The sequence below is a fragment of the Amblyraja radiata genome, chromosome 6 (assembly GCF_010909765.2).
Source record: "Amblyraja radiata isolate CabotCenter1 chromosome 6, sAmbRad1.1.pri, whole genome shotgun sequence".
NCBI classification, from domain to species: domain Eukaryota; kingdom Metazoa; phylum Chordata; class Chondrichthyes; order Rajiformes; family Rajidae; genus Amblyraja; species Amblyraja radiata.
Window position 1 is genome coordinate 42669923 of NC_045961.1, and position 13733 is coordinate 42683655.

Below are 13733 nucleotides of genomic sequence, written 5' to 3' on the forward strand. Positions count from 1 at the left end.
CTATAAATCCTTGACAGTACTTCGCAAATGACACATGCTTTTTTAAACTTACATAGAAACATAGAAAATCGGTGCAGGAGGAGGCCATTCGGCCCTTCGAGCCAGCACCGCCATTCATTGTGATCAGGGCTGATCTTCCCCTATCAATAACCCGTGCCTGCCTTCTCCCCATATCCCTTGACTCCACTAGCCCCTAGAGCTCTATCTATCTCTCTCTTGAATCCATCCAGTGATTTGGCCTCCACTGCCCTCTGTAGCAGGGAATTCCATAAATTCACAACACTCTGGGAGAAAAAGTTTTTTTCTCACCTCAGTCTTCAATGACCTCCCCTTTATTCTAAGACTGCGGCCCCTGGTTCTGGACTCTCCCAACATAGGGAACATTTTTCCTGCATCTCGCTTGTCCAGTCCATTTCTTACGCTGTGTCCGCATCAAGGTTTCCTACACTTAATGAACAGAACCTTGTTATCTGTATGTCATATTGCAATCTGTTAACACTGTTTAATTCCTTAGAAGTATTTGAAAATTAAGAGATTTTCAATGTATTTATATTTTCTGTGACAAAATTTTCTTTTGGTATATTAATACCAGCTGTAATTTATAAACTATTAATTTCTTAAATTAAATGTTTAGGAATGCCTGTGGTTTGATCTGCATATTTCACTAAATTTCCTTCATTGCGATGCCTTAGCAGCTGCGGCTCGCCTGCAGTCCGTTTGTTTTTTGTTTATTTTTTGTTCTTTTGTCCTGTTTTGGTTGATTTTTATTTTGTTGGGTAGTGTATGTGTGTGGATGGGGGGGGGAGAAACATGTTTTTGGTCTCTTCCTTCGGGGGGGATGTGACTTCTCTTGTCGTATCCTCCGTCTCCGCCTGTGCCGAGGCCTAATAGCGGAGCTGGCGGCCTCGGAGCTGTGGCGTTCCGACGACAACGGCGGCCCGACCTCGGAGCTGTGGTGTTACGGCGGCAGCGGCGGCCCGACCTCGGAGGATCGGCCTCGGGCCTGGTGGACGACAACGTCGGGAGCTCGCAGGTCACAGGTTGGTGACCTGTTTTTCCGGAGCTCCCGCAACAACAGCTTCGTCTGCTGGACTGGAGGGCGACAGCTTCGGCAGCTTCGACCGCCCCGGGCCGCGGAGTTTGAACCGGCCCGTTCGCGGTGCTTGGATTCAGCCGCGGGACTGACTTACCATCGCCGGTGGGGTCACAACATCCGAAGCCTGGATCGCCTGGTTTATTGTGTGTTATTGTCATTTTTATTATATGTATGACTGCAAGGCAACGAAATTTCGTTCAGACCGAAAGGTCTGAATGACAATAAAGGATACTTTGACTTTTACCATTTGATAGTTTGAACAATAAATTCTTACTTTATCAGTGAAACTGTACGGATTATGCTATTGGAACCACTTTCAAATTATTTGCCGGACCTGATATCAAGACCAACTCTATATGCCTGCACATAGTCTATATCCCTCCATTCCTTGCATTTCCATGTGCTTATCCAAAAGTTTTTTAAATGCCACTGTCTAATCTCTAATCTGCCCCCGGCAGTGCGTTTTAGGCACTAGCCACCTCTGTGTAAAGAAAAACTTGCTTCACACCTCTCCTTTAAACTTTGACCCTCTCACTTTAAAGCTATGCCCTCTAGTATTTTTTTTTCCATTCTGGGGGAAAAGGTTCTGACTGCCTACCTATTCATGTCTCTCATAATTTTATATACTTAAAGAGAGATATAATGCTCTGATGCAAAATCAAAAGCTTATTGCTGCATTTTATAGAAACATAGAAACATAGAAAATAGGTGCAGGAGTAGGCCATTCGGCCCTTCGAGCCTGCACCGCCATTCAATATGATCATGGCTGATCATCCAACTCACGGTAAATTAGTTAGTTTACTTTGGAAGGTAGACAAAAATGCTGGTGAAACAGCGGGTGAGGCAGCATCTATGGCGCGAAGGAATAGGTAACGTTTCGGGTCGAGACCCTTCTTCAGACTGATGTGGGGGTGGGGGGCGGGAAGAAGAAAGGAAGAGGCGGAGACAGTGGTCTGTGGAAGAGCTGGGAAGGGGAGGGGACCTAGGGAGAAAGAAAGAACTACCTGAAATGATCATACTGCTGGGGTGTAAACTAGTCAAGCAGAATATGAGGTACCGCTCCTCCAATTTGCGGTGGGACGCACTCTGGCTATGGAGGAGGCCCAGGCCAGAAAGGTTGGATACGGAATGGGAGGGGAAGTTGGAGCGCTGAGCCACTGCATGTTCGGAGGTACACAAAATTGCTGGAGGAACTCAGCGGGTGCAGCAGCATCTATGGAGCGAAGGAAATAGGCGACGTTTCTGGGCCGAAACCCTTCTTCAGACTGCATAGTCTTCTTCCGAAACCCTTCTTCAGACCCGCTGAGTTCCTCCAGCAATTTTGTGTACCTTCGATATTCCAGCATCTGCAGTTCCCTTTTGAACACTGCATGTTCGGGTTGGTTAATGCAAACTGTGCGGAGGTGTTGGCCTGCGCTTGGTCTCACCGATGTAGAGCAGTTGACACCTAGAGCAGCGGATGCAATAGATGAGGTTGGAGGAGGTGCAGGTGGACCTCTGCCTCACCTGGAAAGACTGCTTGGGTCCTTGGATGGTCGAGGGGGGGAGGTAAAGCGACAAGTGTAGGCAGGCATAGCTGGGGCCCACGCGCGTGCCCATAGCTACGCCTTAGTTTACTTTGGAGATACAGCACGGGAGCAGGCCCTTCATCTCACCGAGTCCACGCCCTCCAGCTATGCTAACACTATCCTACACACTAGGGACACTTTACAATTTTACCAAAACCAATTAACCTACAAACCTGTACGTGTTTTGTGTGTGGGAGGAAACCGGAGCACCTGGAGAAAACCTCACGGTCACAGGGAGAACATACAAACTCCGAACAGGGCACCCGAGGTCAGGATCGAACCCAGATATCTGCCGCTGTAAGGCAGCAACTCTACCGCTGCGCCACAATAATGTAAATGTGATAGATTGATCAGATGGTTTTGTGGGAATAAATGTTTTTTAGGATGGTTCTATGCAAACAGTATAATCATTGCCAATTAATTTTCTCTTTCAGCCAAGTGACCTGTCAATATCATTAAAAGCATCAGGAAAAAACAAACATTTCAAGGTCCAGCTACTAAATGGAGTATATTGTATTGGGCAGCGTCGATTTAATACAATGGATGAATTGGTAGAACACTACAAAAAGGCACCCATCTTCACAAGTGAACACGGAGACAAGTTGTATCTAATCAAATCCCTGCAGTGATACAGGCTATAGACCTGGTCATGACCAGGTTTATCAAAAACTGAACAATTATGTGAAGTAAAGATATTGAGAGATTCTGATACAATGTTTTCAATCGATTTGCACCTCTGAGTGTCATTTTTTTTCCTTTTATATTTTATATTTTTCCTGTTCAATTGCCTGCTTCTCTTTAATTCTATTAAACGTGTTGCCTTCCAAAGGTTAGGCTGAACCTCCTCACTTTCTCAATGATCACTTGGGCACTCGCTTGGACTGCTATTTCCCAAATGTACATTTAATTAGCTAGAAGAAATGGATGATTAGCAGATACTGTCCTTGAAACTGCAGTGTTAATTAATCCAATTAAAATATTCACAAATTATATTCTTTTTGAGAAAAATATTGGGCACAGTTTAAATGCACTGAAGCTACAGCTGATTAAGAGAAAATAGATATCACAAATGTGGCAGTGAGTACTGTACTTTTTGCTCATGAAGTAGTTACTGAGATTTCTTAGAATCTAGAAGTGCTTTACACTGTACTCTATATAACATTTTAAAAATTTCATGTAAAGAGTACATCAATAGAATTGTTAACACTTAACGTACTAGACTATGATGGCAAATGGTAGAAATAAGTGTAGCAAATTTTGATCTGTAATTTGAAGCTAGTGGAGAGTACACACTTTTTAAGATCAATCTAAAGCAGGCGTCCGTAATGTAAGAAGCTGAACAGCAATGTTATCTGCACATTCAGCTGTGCCACTCATTATGCTTGTTTCTTGCATCCTAATGCTTGTTTCAAGTAAATTATACATATTTAATTGTCACCACAATATGTAGCAGGTTGTTGACACTAATAAGTGAGATGAATAAAAACTGATCATTTTGGGGGTTACTGGCATGAGATGTGTAATTTGTGATTTTTTTTTTACACTTTACACTACATCAGATGAACGATGCATTAAAGAAAATGCTTTTAGCTGGATATATTTAACGTAATTATTGTAGTTATTTGTGTAGTCGGCACACAATGTACTTTGGATTTATTGAATATCATGTCCTTATGTATTTGATTCTTATTTCTGAAGCACAGCATGGTTTTATTTCTGCCAAACAAACAGTTATTCATTGTCTCTCTTCAAGAAGTGTCATTTTATGTCTGTCAATTTTTGAAAATTTATGTGTTTAAAAGAAAACAATGATTTCAGGTACTCTTCAAACATAAAACTAAGTGAACATTTACAATTAATACCAATAATGAATTCTTAGTTTGGTATGCTGTAACTGTTTAGTAATTGTTCAGTTAGAATTATTCCATTTTAGAAATCTAATTCCATTTGCAAAATTAACCTCATACTGGACCAAATTTCAAAGTCATTTAGACAATTTTGTTAGATAATTTTGCCAAACATTTTCTGTGATTTTAATCTTGCATTTGCTTGTTTTACACACGTGACAGTTTTGCAAATTGTTATTGCACATGATTTTCAGCCATTGTCTTATTATTTAATGGAATAGCAAGGAAGAATAGCCCTTCCGTCTCCTAACATATACAAGTACAACTTTATACCTTTTTCAGAATTGTCTGGCCTGTTGTCGGAAGTTGATTGACTTGTTTCGTTGTTCAAATGTGTGTTCCTAGTTTAGGGTTAAATACAAATGAAGTGATGGCCACATTTAAACAGATATGAATTGTTTCTTGAACAATAACAAATGTTTTTCCAATCATCATGGGATTCTGAAATATTTGCAGTTCTATAAAAAAAAAATTTTTTTTGAAGAAATGTATTTTCAAGTTGTTTGTCACACTCATGTACTTAAGTTATTAACTAAAATATTTATATTTTTAAATGAAGTCATAGACCCCACAATCCACTAAGTCTGTGGTGACCATTACGCACCCAGTTCAAACCCTATACTAATCTCAGTTCCCACCAGCCCCTCACTCCCCTCAGTTTCTTCCTTTTATTTCTACACGAAATGTATAATCAACCCACTAATCCAGTCTTTGGTACTTTGACTAATAGCTGACAAATGGGTGAAAGTGCCTATAACACTCTTTTGTCACAAAGATTTGGAGCTACAGGCTATGCAAATATTTTTTTTTAAATGGCTAACATCCTAATTGGTTAACTTCCTTGATGTAATTTAATAGTTAACTGCTATCAGAGTTAATGCAAAAGGCTCCATGTGTTACTCTCGGCAAATGGCTATTCAGCAATTTTTATTGAATAGATACATTTTCAGCAAGAGAATTTGTTTACCCTCTTTGTTTGCAAAATGCAATTAACTTTGTGGGGCAATAGTCATTATTTAAAAAAAAGTAGATTTGATTTTATAACTAATATATCAATCACATAGCATGTCCTTCAGTACATTTTTAACAAATATATACTTTGCAAAAGAAACATGTGTAAATATCGATTATGTGTTTGAAAGACATTTGCATTTTTATTGAACAGTCAAGTCCTGAAGTTATTTGTGATGTGTATGTATATCGCAGCTAAATACATTGGATCAGGTAGTGGAAATGGGAGAGGATTATTGCTACCCAGATGGAATTCATTTTTTCTGCATTCAATCACCAGCTGTTCCAGAAACTCCGGTAAGATAGTAAGATACAGTTTTGCACAAATTGAACTCATTTTGAAGTTGATGAAAAGCTCAACTGTGGGGATAAAGAACTGAATTGAGAATCAGTCTTGCTCTTTAGAAGTCCCATGTGAAAGTTGAGAAATATCACAGAAAATTGCTTTTTTTTGCACAAAGAATTTTTAATTGTAGGAAAAGCAAGCCAACAAGAATACACAGCACGCTCATTTAGATTTTGAATGTATTCATAGTTAAATGTCTGAGGAACATGGCAATTGAATTGTTGGAGTATATATATGTTTTTAAAGGTGATTATTTGTCTTATTGCCTTACTGACTAAAAAAAGTAAATTGGCAATTCAGCTTTTTGAAGTTTATATTTTTGTTTTAGCTGAAATAGCCAAAAGAATTAAAGAAACACATTTTTGTTCAGGGATATGAAGAACTAAAGCACAATCTGTAGTCGGGTGATTTAAAAAAAATCCGAAGAAATAAATTTGTGGGAATGCACAAACTAGAACAATTCCAGCAAGAGAATTGTTCTCCTTATTTGCAGCGTATATTTAACCTGACTTACTGATCCTCGGGTAATTTCTTATTGTAAAAAAAATTATATTTAATTTTAACCTGAATTTTTGATCTTTGCGTCAATTTTCATTGTAAAAATAGTAGTTTTATATTTGATTTTTAAACTAAAGACTGTAAATATAATTAAAGATCACATTTGGTGTTAGAGATTTTCTTTCTTGAATGTTCTATTTCCAAAGTTTATCTTACATGAGTTCCTAACATGTTTAAGAAAGAACTGCAGTTGCTGGAAAAATCGAAGGTAGACAAAAATGCTGGAGAAACTCAGCTGGTGAGGCAGCATCTATGGAGCGAAGGAATAGGTGATGTTTCGGTTCGAGACCCTTCTTCAGACTGATGTGGGGGGGTGGGCACGGGGAAAAAGGAAGGAAGAGGCGGAGACGGTAGTCTGTGGGAGAGCTGGGAAGGGGAGGGGAAGGAGGGAGAAAGCAAGGACTTCCTGAAATTGGGGAAGTCAATGGTCATACCACTGGGGTGTAAACTACTCAAGTGAAATATGAGGTGCTGCTCCTCCAATTTGCAGTGGGACTCACTCTGGCCATGGAGGATGCCCAGGATAGAAATATTGGATTCGGAATGGGAGGGGGAGTTGAAGTGCTGAGCCACCGGGAGATCGTTGGTTATTGCAAACTGAGCGGAGGTGTTGGGCGAAGCGATCGCCAAGCCTGTGCTTGGTTTCATGGATGTAGAGCAGTTGACACCTGGAACAGCGGATGCAATAGATGAGGTTGGAGGAGGTACAGGTGAAACTCTGCCTCACCTGGAAAGACTGCTTGGGTCCTTGGATGGAGTCGAGGGGGGAGGTAAAGCGACAAGTGTAGCATTTCCTGCGGTTGCAAGGGAAAGTACCAGGGGAGGGGGTGGTTTGGGTGGGAAGGAACAAATTGACCAGGGAGTTAGAGGGAACAATCTCTGCGGGAAGCCAAAAGGGGAGGAGATGGGAAGATGTGGCCAGTGGTGGGATCCCGTTTGAGGTGGCGAAAAGGTCGGAGGATTATATGTTGTAAGCGACGGCTGGTAGGGTGGAAGGTGAGGACAAGTGAGACTCTGTCCTTGTTATGAGTGGGGGGATGGAGAGTGAGAGATGAGCTACGGGATATAGAGGAGACCCTGGCGAGAGCCTAATCTAGAGTCGAAGAGAGGAACCCCCATTCCCTAAAGAATGGGAACATCTCCGATGCCCTGGTTTGGAGTAGATAGAGGAATTGGGAGTAGGGGATAGAGTCCTTACAGGAAGCACGGTGGGAAGAAGTGTAGTCCAGATAGCCATGGGGGTCAGTAGGTTTATTTATTTTACGAGTGGGGGATGGGGAGTGAGAGCGGAGCTACGGGATATAGCGGAGACCCTGGTGAGAGCCTCATCTATAGTCGAAGAGGTTTTTTTTTTAATTTTACGAGTGGGTGGGGGATGGGTTGCCCATGGCTACCTTCCCACCCTGCTTCCTGTAAGGACTCTATCCCCCCCCCCCCCCCCCCCCCTCATAATTAACCAACCAGGTGGCTCAGCACTTCAACTCCCCCTCCTATTCCGTATCCGACCTTACTGTCCAGGGTCTCCTCCATGGCCAGAGTGAGTCCCACTGCAAATTGGAAGTGCAGCACCTCATATTTGACATGGGTAGTTTACACCTCAGTGGAATGAATATTGACTTCTCCAATTTCAGGTAGTCCTTGCTTTCTCCCTCCTTTCCCTCCCCTTCCCAGCTCTACCACAGCCTACTCTCTCCGCCTCTTCCTTTCTTTTTCCCCCCCCCCCCCCCCCCACAGTCTGAAGGGTGTCTTCGACCTTCAAACTCGCAGCATGGCTGACACGTGGTCCTAGGAGGTCCTATGAGGTTGCTGGAACTCTCCTTCATGCTCGAGGGAAGTTCCCGAATACTTGTGGGCTCAGCTAGGTCGCGGAAAATTTTTAAGCATGTTGAAAAATTTTCCGCGAGGAATATTTGGTCGGCATGGGTCTTTTTAACTTGTAGTGCAGTGGAGTGGGGTCGCTATTTAGTTACAGGCAGTCGAGGGCAGCCCTAGGTAATCTTCGCTGACCGGGCATTTTGATTGGCTCACTGGAGTTTTCAGGACCAAGGAAGACCTACCGGGAGGTAAAATGCCTGCTTAACTTAATTATATTTCTCAAAAGTGTCTGCACTCCTCTCCGCCCCCCCCCCCCCCCGCTCTCTAAAGGACTTACCGAGCATGTGCGGTCGGTCGATCCAGCTCGCGGTTTCAACGTGGACGGTCGATCCAGCTCGAGGCTTTCCAGGCGAGTGCCCTCGAGCTTGAAGGTCGAAGACACTCTTCTGGACTCGTGGATTAGGTCGCGCAAGTGGGACAGCTACTTTAAGCTATACATATTAAATAATGGCAATTAAAATTTGAATAGTGCATTATATAGGTTAACTGGATTGAATAATGAAGATTCGATTATATTATTGATTCAGAATAATGGATTAGAAACTTAAATTTAAGATCAGTGCCTAAATTTGTGATCAATTTAAATTCTTTAAACCTTCCAACACAGAGCTGGAGACTGGGGCCGGTCCAAAGAGCTAATAACTTTGGTACAAACTTAACACATTATATAGGTATTAATCAATTATGGTACAGAAGGTGTGGCAAACTATTAACCAATCATTATGGTTTACCATACATTAGCTTATTTGCATTAACCAATCATCTAAATCCTTTCCAGTGATTGACAACATGTGTAATCACATGATTTCCCTTTTCTGGCCTCTTTACAACCCTTGCTCCCTCTGTGGTTTTCTTTACCTTCTTTGTTCAAAATCATTTTATTTCAATGAAGTAAAACCACAGAAATATAAAATCAATTCACATAGACCACCTCTCAGAATATAAAATACACACAAAACATATATTTTCACTTTTGGAAAAGAAAGTTATTTCTAAAACTTCAGATTTAAACAAAGTCTATTACTTACAATCCTAATTAAAACACAATACACTTCACAAATAATCTCCCTACGACTACATCGTTAAAATACAGTTACTTATGGATTAAATATGAGTTTTGCCCCATTCTTACAAAGTGGTAAAGACTCAAGTTATTTCTAATCACACAATTCCCAACTCCAAGCACACAAAGGCCATTTACTTGTCACACTTGATAAATTATAATTGCTTCTTACCAAGCTCGGATCTAGTTTCATTCTGAATTACAACCTCCCCCTTCTATCTCTGGATGAAAGGAATGTGAGGCCTCTATGGCCCTCACTAATAGCATTCCACACAGCAAATGGTAGATTATCAAAGCAGAGTTACTTTCTCAGTTTTCTATAAACATAAGAAATCACCCTTATACAAGTCACACAACCATCACCTATGCCTTATCTCTTATCTCAACATAAATACAGTTAAACAGCACAAACCAAATCATAGACTATTATCTAGCCTTGCTGTCTAAGACCCAATATAAACAACCATAAATCCTCTTTATGACACACCAGAGCTCAAAGATGTGTCACAAAGAAAGAACAAATGGTGCCTATATCCTGGGAAGAGACCCCATTAACAACCTATACTCTAAACCAAATACAACATTTGACAGCGTTATAGCTGCTTCAAAGCAAACAAAGCTATGCCTATTCAGATCAACATTTCAATGTTATGATAAGCCATCTGTTCTCCTGTGCGTGTGTTCTTTGTACTTTATTTCTTGTGGGGACATGTATTTCTGAAAACCCCAAACCCTTCTCTTGCAACTCAACATAAGTTCCTCACACGAAAGTTATTATCTGAGCAATTCTATTATAGAATAATTTCCTTACTCTTAATATTATAGCTTGGGTCCAAATTCTGTTTCACAACATATTACATTACGGAAGTGGAAAATATTGCATTTGTACACCAAGACACCTGTGGAATGCAGAACTGCTAATTACTTTATTGTGCTTAATTACATAAGCCTACGGTCACCAATCAAATTTTAAATCTTCTTGTTGAAAATAAGAACGCTTTTCTGTGCTTGTATGATCACATGTGGTGCGTTGATGCCTCAGTGTTGGACTACAGCCGTTCAGGAAAGTGGATTAGCACTATCTTTCAAGGGCTTGCATGAACATGTAGATCATTGAACCACGATGGTCATGCATACAAACAGGCACAAGTGGGCCCTGACCAGCAAGTTCTTCCCCTGTCCCCTGTCTTGTTTCCTCCCTGCCTCCTTTCTTGTTTCTTCCCTGCCTCTGTTCCGCATTATCCCCCCCCCCCCTTGTTCGCCCCTGCACCATCAACCTATCCTTCCTCCAACTCTGCTCTGAAGGTAAGACCACCTCGCCGCCACTTGTCCATCTTGGGACTGTTCCCCAATCGGTGGTCACCTCAAAAGGCCATGCAACCCAGATTCCGACAACATCCTTTGGGAAACCTGAGAGGCATTAGCTACCCTGCTGCTGCAGTTATCGATGATGCTATGAGGATGGGTTGGTGAGTCTCAGCACATGATTTCATGGCTGGTGGTGGCAGATCCATCCCGCAGCAACTCCCCCAGCTAACATCATCATTCAGAGTAAGGAGTGACCGGAAACTCATGGGTCCTCAGGATTCAACCCAATAATGGCTGATAAACCTTGTCTGACGGAGAGGTGCATATCCCCGGTTGTCTGTTAAGCAAAATCTGGTGACCTTGTACATGAATCACTCAAAATTAATCAGCACGTACAGGAAGGAATAATGAACTCGAGCAGTTAATTAAGATTTGTTGCAAGAATGTTTGAACAAAAGAGGAACCTTCTCGTTCCAACTACAGAGACCTGATGAGACCACATCTGGAACATTGCGCAGTCTGCTCAAGGAAAGATGTTGGTGTTCAGCAAAATCTGATGACCTTGTACATGAAGCATGCAACATTAATCTGCACATAAGGAATTAGGAAGACAATATTAATTGCAAGACTGTTTGAGTAAAAGAGCGCCCTTCTCATTCCAGTTATCAAGAGAACGCTTCTGGAACATTGGGTGTAATTTGATATCTTCATTTACAATTGATGGAGTGCAGCTAAGATTCACCCAAGTTAACCAGGTTTGTCAAACTGGAGAATCAGCAGAACAGGTCAATGCTCTTTATTTTAGAAGAATGAGAGCAGATCTCATAGAAAAGGACAAAATCTATGATTATCCTTGCTGAACTTAATGAACAGAATGTAGGCCCATTTCCAACTGAATAATTACTGCTCCATAAACAGGAGCAGTTTTTGGCAATAAAATCAAATGCAGACCCCATTTTAGCCTCCATATGTCTGTGTTCTGGACGTATCAATTGATTCCCATGGAGTTCATTTATCTGCCTTGAATTTCTTCAATGTCTCCACCTCCAGAGCTCTCTGGCATTGAGAATTCCAATGAGTCGCGTTCCCCTGAGTGGAAATTAATGTCTACCTTAAATTGGTGACCCTGTATTCAGAATGTCTCCGAGCTCGAGATGCCCCCACTTGTGCAAACATCTCAGCACCCACCCTGCCAAGCCTCCTCAGGATTGTGCATCTTCAATAAAATCGCCTCTCATTCCCCTAAAAGCAAATAAGTGATGCTCGGCCTGTTTAATCTATCTTCGTGCATTAATCCCTTCATCCCGGGGGTGAACCTAATGCCCCTGTCCCACTTAGGAAACCTGAACGGAAACCTCTGGAGACTTTGCACCCCACCCAAGGTTTCCGTGCGGTTCCCGGACATTTTTGTCAGTCTCATTACCTGCTTCCACTACCTACAACCTCCGGGAACCACACGGAAACCACGCGCAAAGTCTCCAGAGGTTTCCGTTCAGGTTTCCTAAGTGGGACAGGGGCATAAGGAGCCATCTCCACACAACCTTCATTGCAAGTATGACCATAAATGGAGAGCAAAGCAACGGTGTCACCACCACCCTGTAAAAAGACGTAGAGACTTCCCTACTGCCATACCTCTTTGAATAAAGATCACCAACCATGGGTCTTTCTAATTATTTGCTGTATGCATTCCAATATTTTGTATTTCATGCATCAGTATGATCATATTGTTCTGCAATATTTGTAATCTCACTTCATTTAAAGAAGCATTTGTTTCATTGTTATTCCTTCCAAAGTGGATAATCTTGTATTTGGTGCTTGTGCTCCCTCTGCCAACTTCTCGCCCATTCACATAACCTAACTATTATTCTTTGCAGGTTTACACAACTAACTATCCTCACATTAGGGACAATTTATAATTTTACCTAAGCCAATTAACCTACAAACCTGTATGACTTTGTGATGTGGGGGGAAACTGGAGCACCCGGAGAAAACACACGCAGTTACAGGGAGAACACACATACTCCGTACAGACAGCACCCATGGTCAGGATCGAACCTGGGTCTCTGATGCTGTAGGGCAGCAACGGTACAGCTGCGCCATTTGCTGCTCTTCATGGTGTCCTCATAATTTGCTAAATATGAATGTCTGAAGAAGGGTCCAACCCAAAACATCACCAATCCATGTCTTCTAGACATGCTGCCTGAACCGTGGAGTTAGCTCAGCATGTCTATTTTATTGTAAACCAGCATCTGCTGTTCCCTGTATCTAAAGATTAATGTTATTTTGTCTTGAGGGGTGCACTTCGCATAGTTTTAATATCAACTTGTTTATATATAACGATATCAAGTGATAAAAAATTAATATAGTTACTATTCTGTTTCAGTGGTAAAGAATTTATCCATCTTTTTTAAAGATTGTCTTCTAGCCATAATCAAATAAGAAAAGGTATCTCAGAAGCAAATGTAGTTTAACTTGGTTTGAATGTTTAGTTTAGAGATACAGCGTGGAAACAGGCCCTTTGGCCCACCGGGTCCATGCTGACCAACAATCATACTGTACATGAGTTCCATTTTATTCCACTTTTGCATCCTACGCACTAGGGGCAATTCACAGAAGCCATTAACCTACCAACTTGCACATCTTTGGAATGTAGGAGGAAACCGGAGCACCTGGAGAAAACCCACATGGTCACAGGGAGAAAGTATAAATTTTGCATGGACAGCACCAGTAGTCAGGGTCGAATCTGGGTTGTGGCGCTACGAGGCAGCAGATCTACCTCTGCCGCTGTGCCATTCATTATGCACCAAATGCTTAGTACCAGTCTTAATGGGAGAGGGAATCAGCAAAAGATTAGATGTCTTGGATTGAACATTCAAAGTCAACCAAAAGATTGTCTATTGTCTACTTAGTGGTAATGTTTACTGCAGTTATTTGTACTACTAACATCCAATGTTGCAGTATCTAAAGGGTTTGCTTCTACAGAGTATGTTGCTCATCCTCC

At 41.7% G+C, this 13733-nt stretch overlaps 1 protein-coding gene across 1 annotated transcript in view; it reads left to right on the plus strand.

Annotated features, from left to right (window-relative positions):
- Positions 1-6596, plus strand: part of nck2 (NCK adaptor protein 2) — a 68483-nt gene extending 61887 nt beyond the window's left edge. Inside the window, exon 4 of the mRNA XM_033022618.1 lies at positions 3099-6596. Coding sequence (XP_032878509.1) covers positions 3099-3293 — 195 coding nt within the window. The 3' untranslated portion in view covers positions 3294-6596. The remainder of the gene's footprint in view (positions 1-3098) is intronic.
- Positions 6597-13733: the final 7137 nt, after the last annotated feature.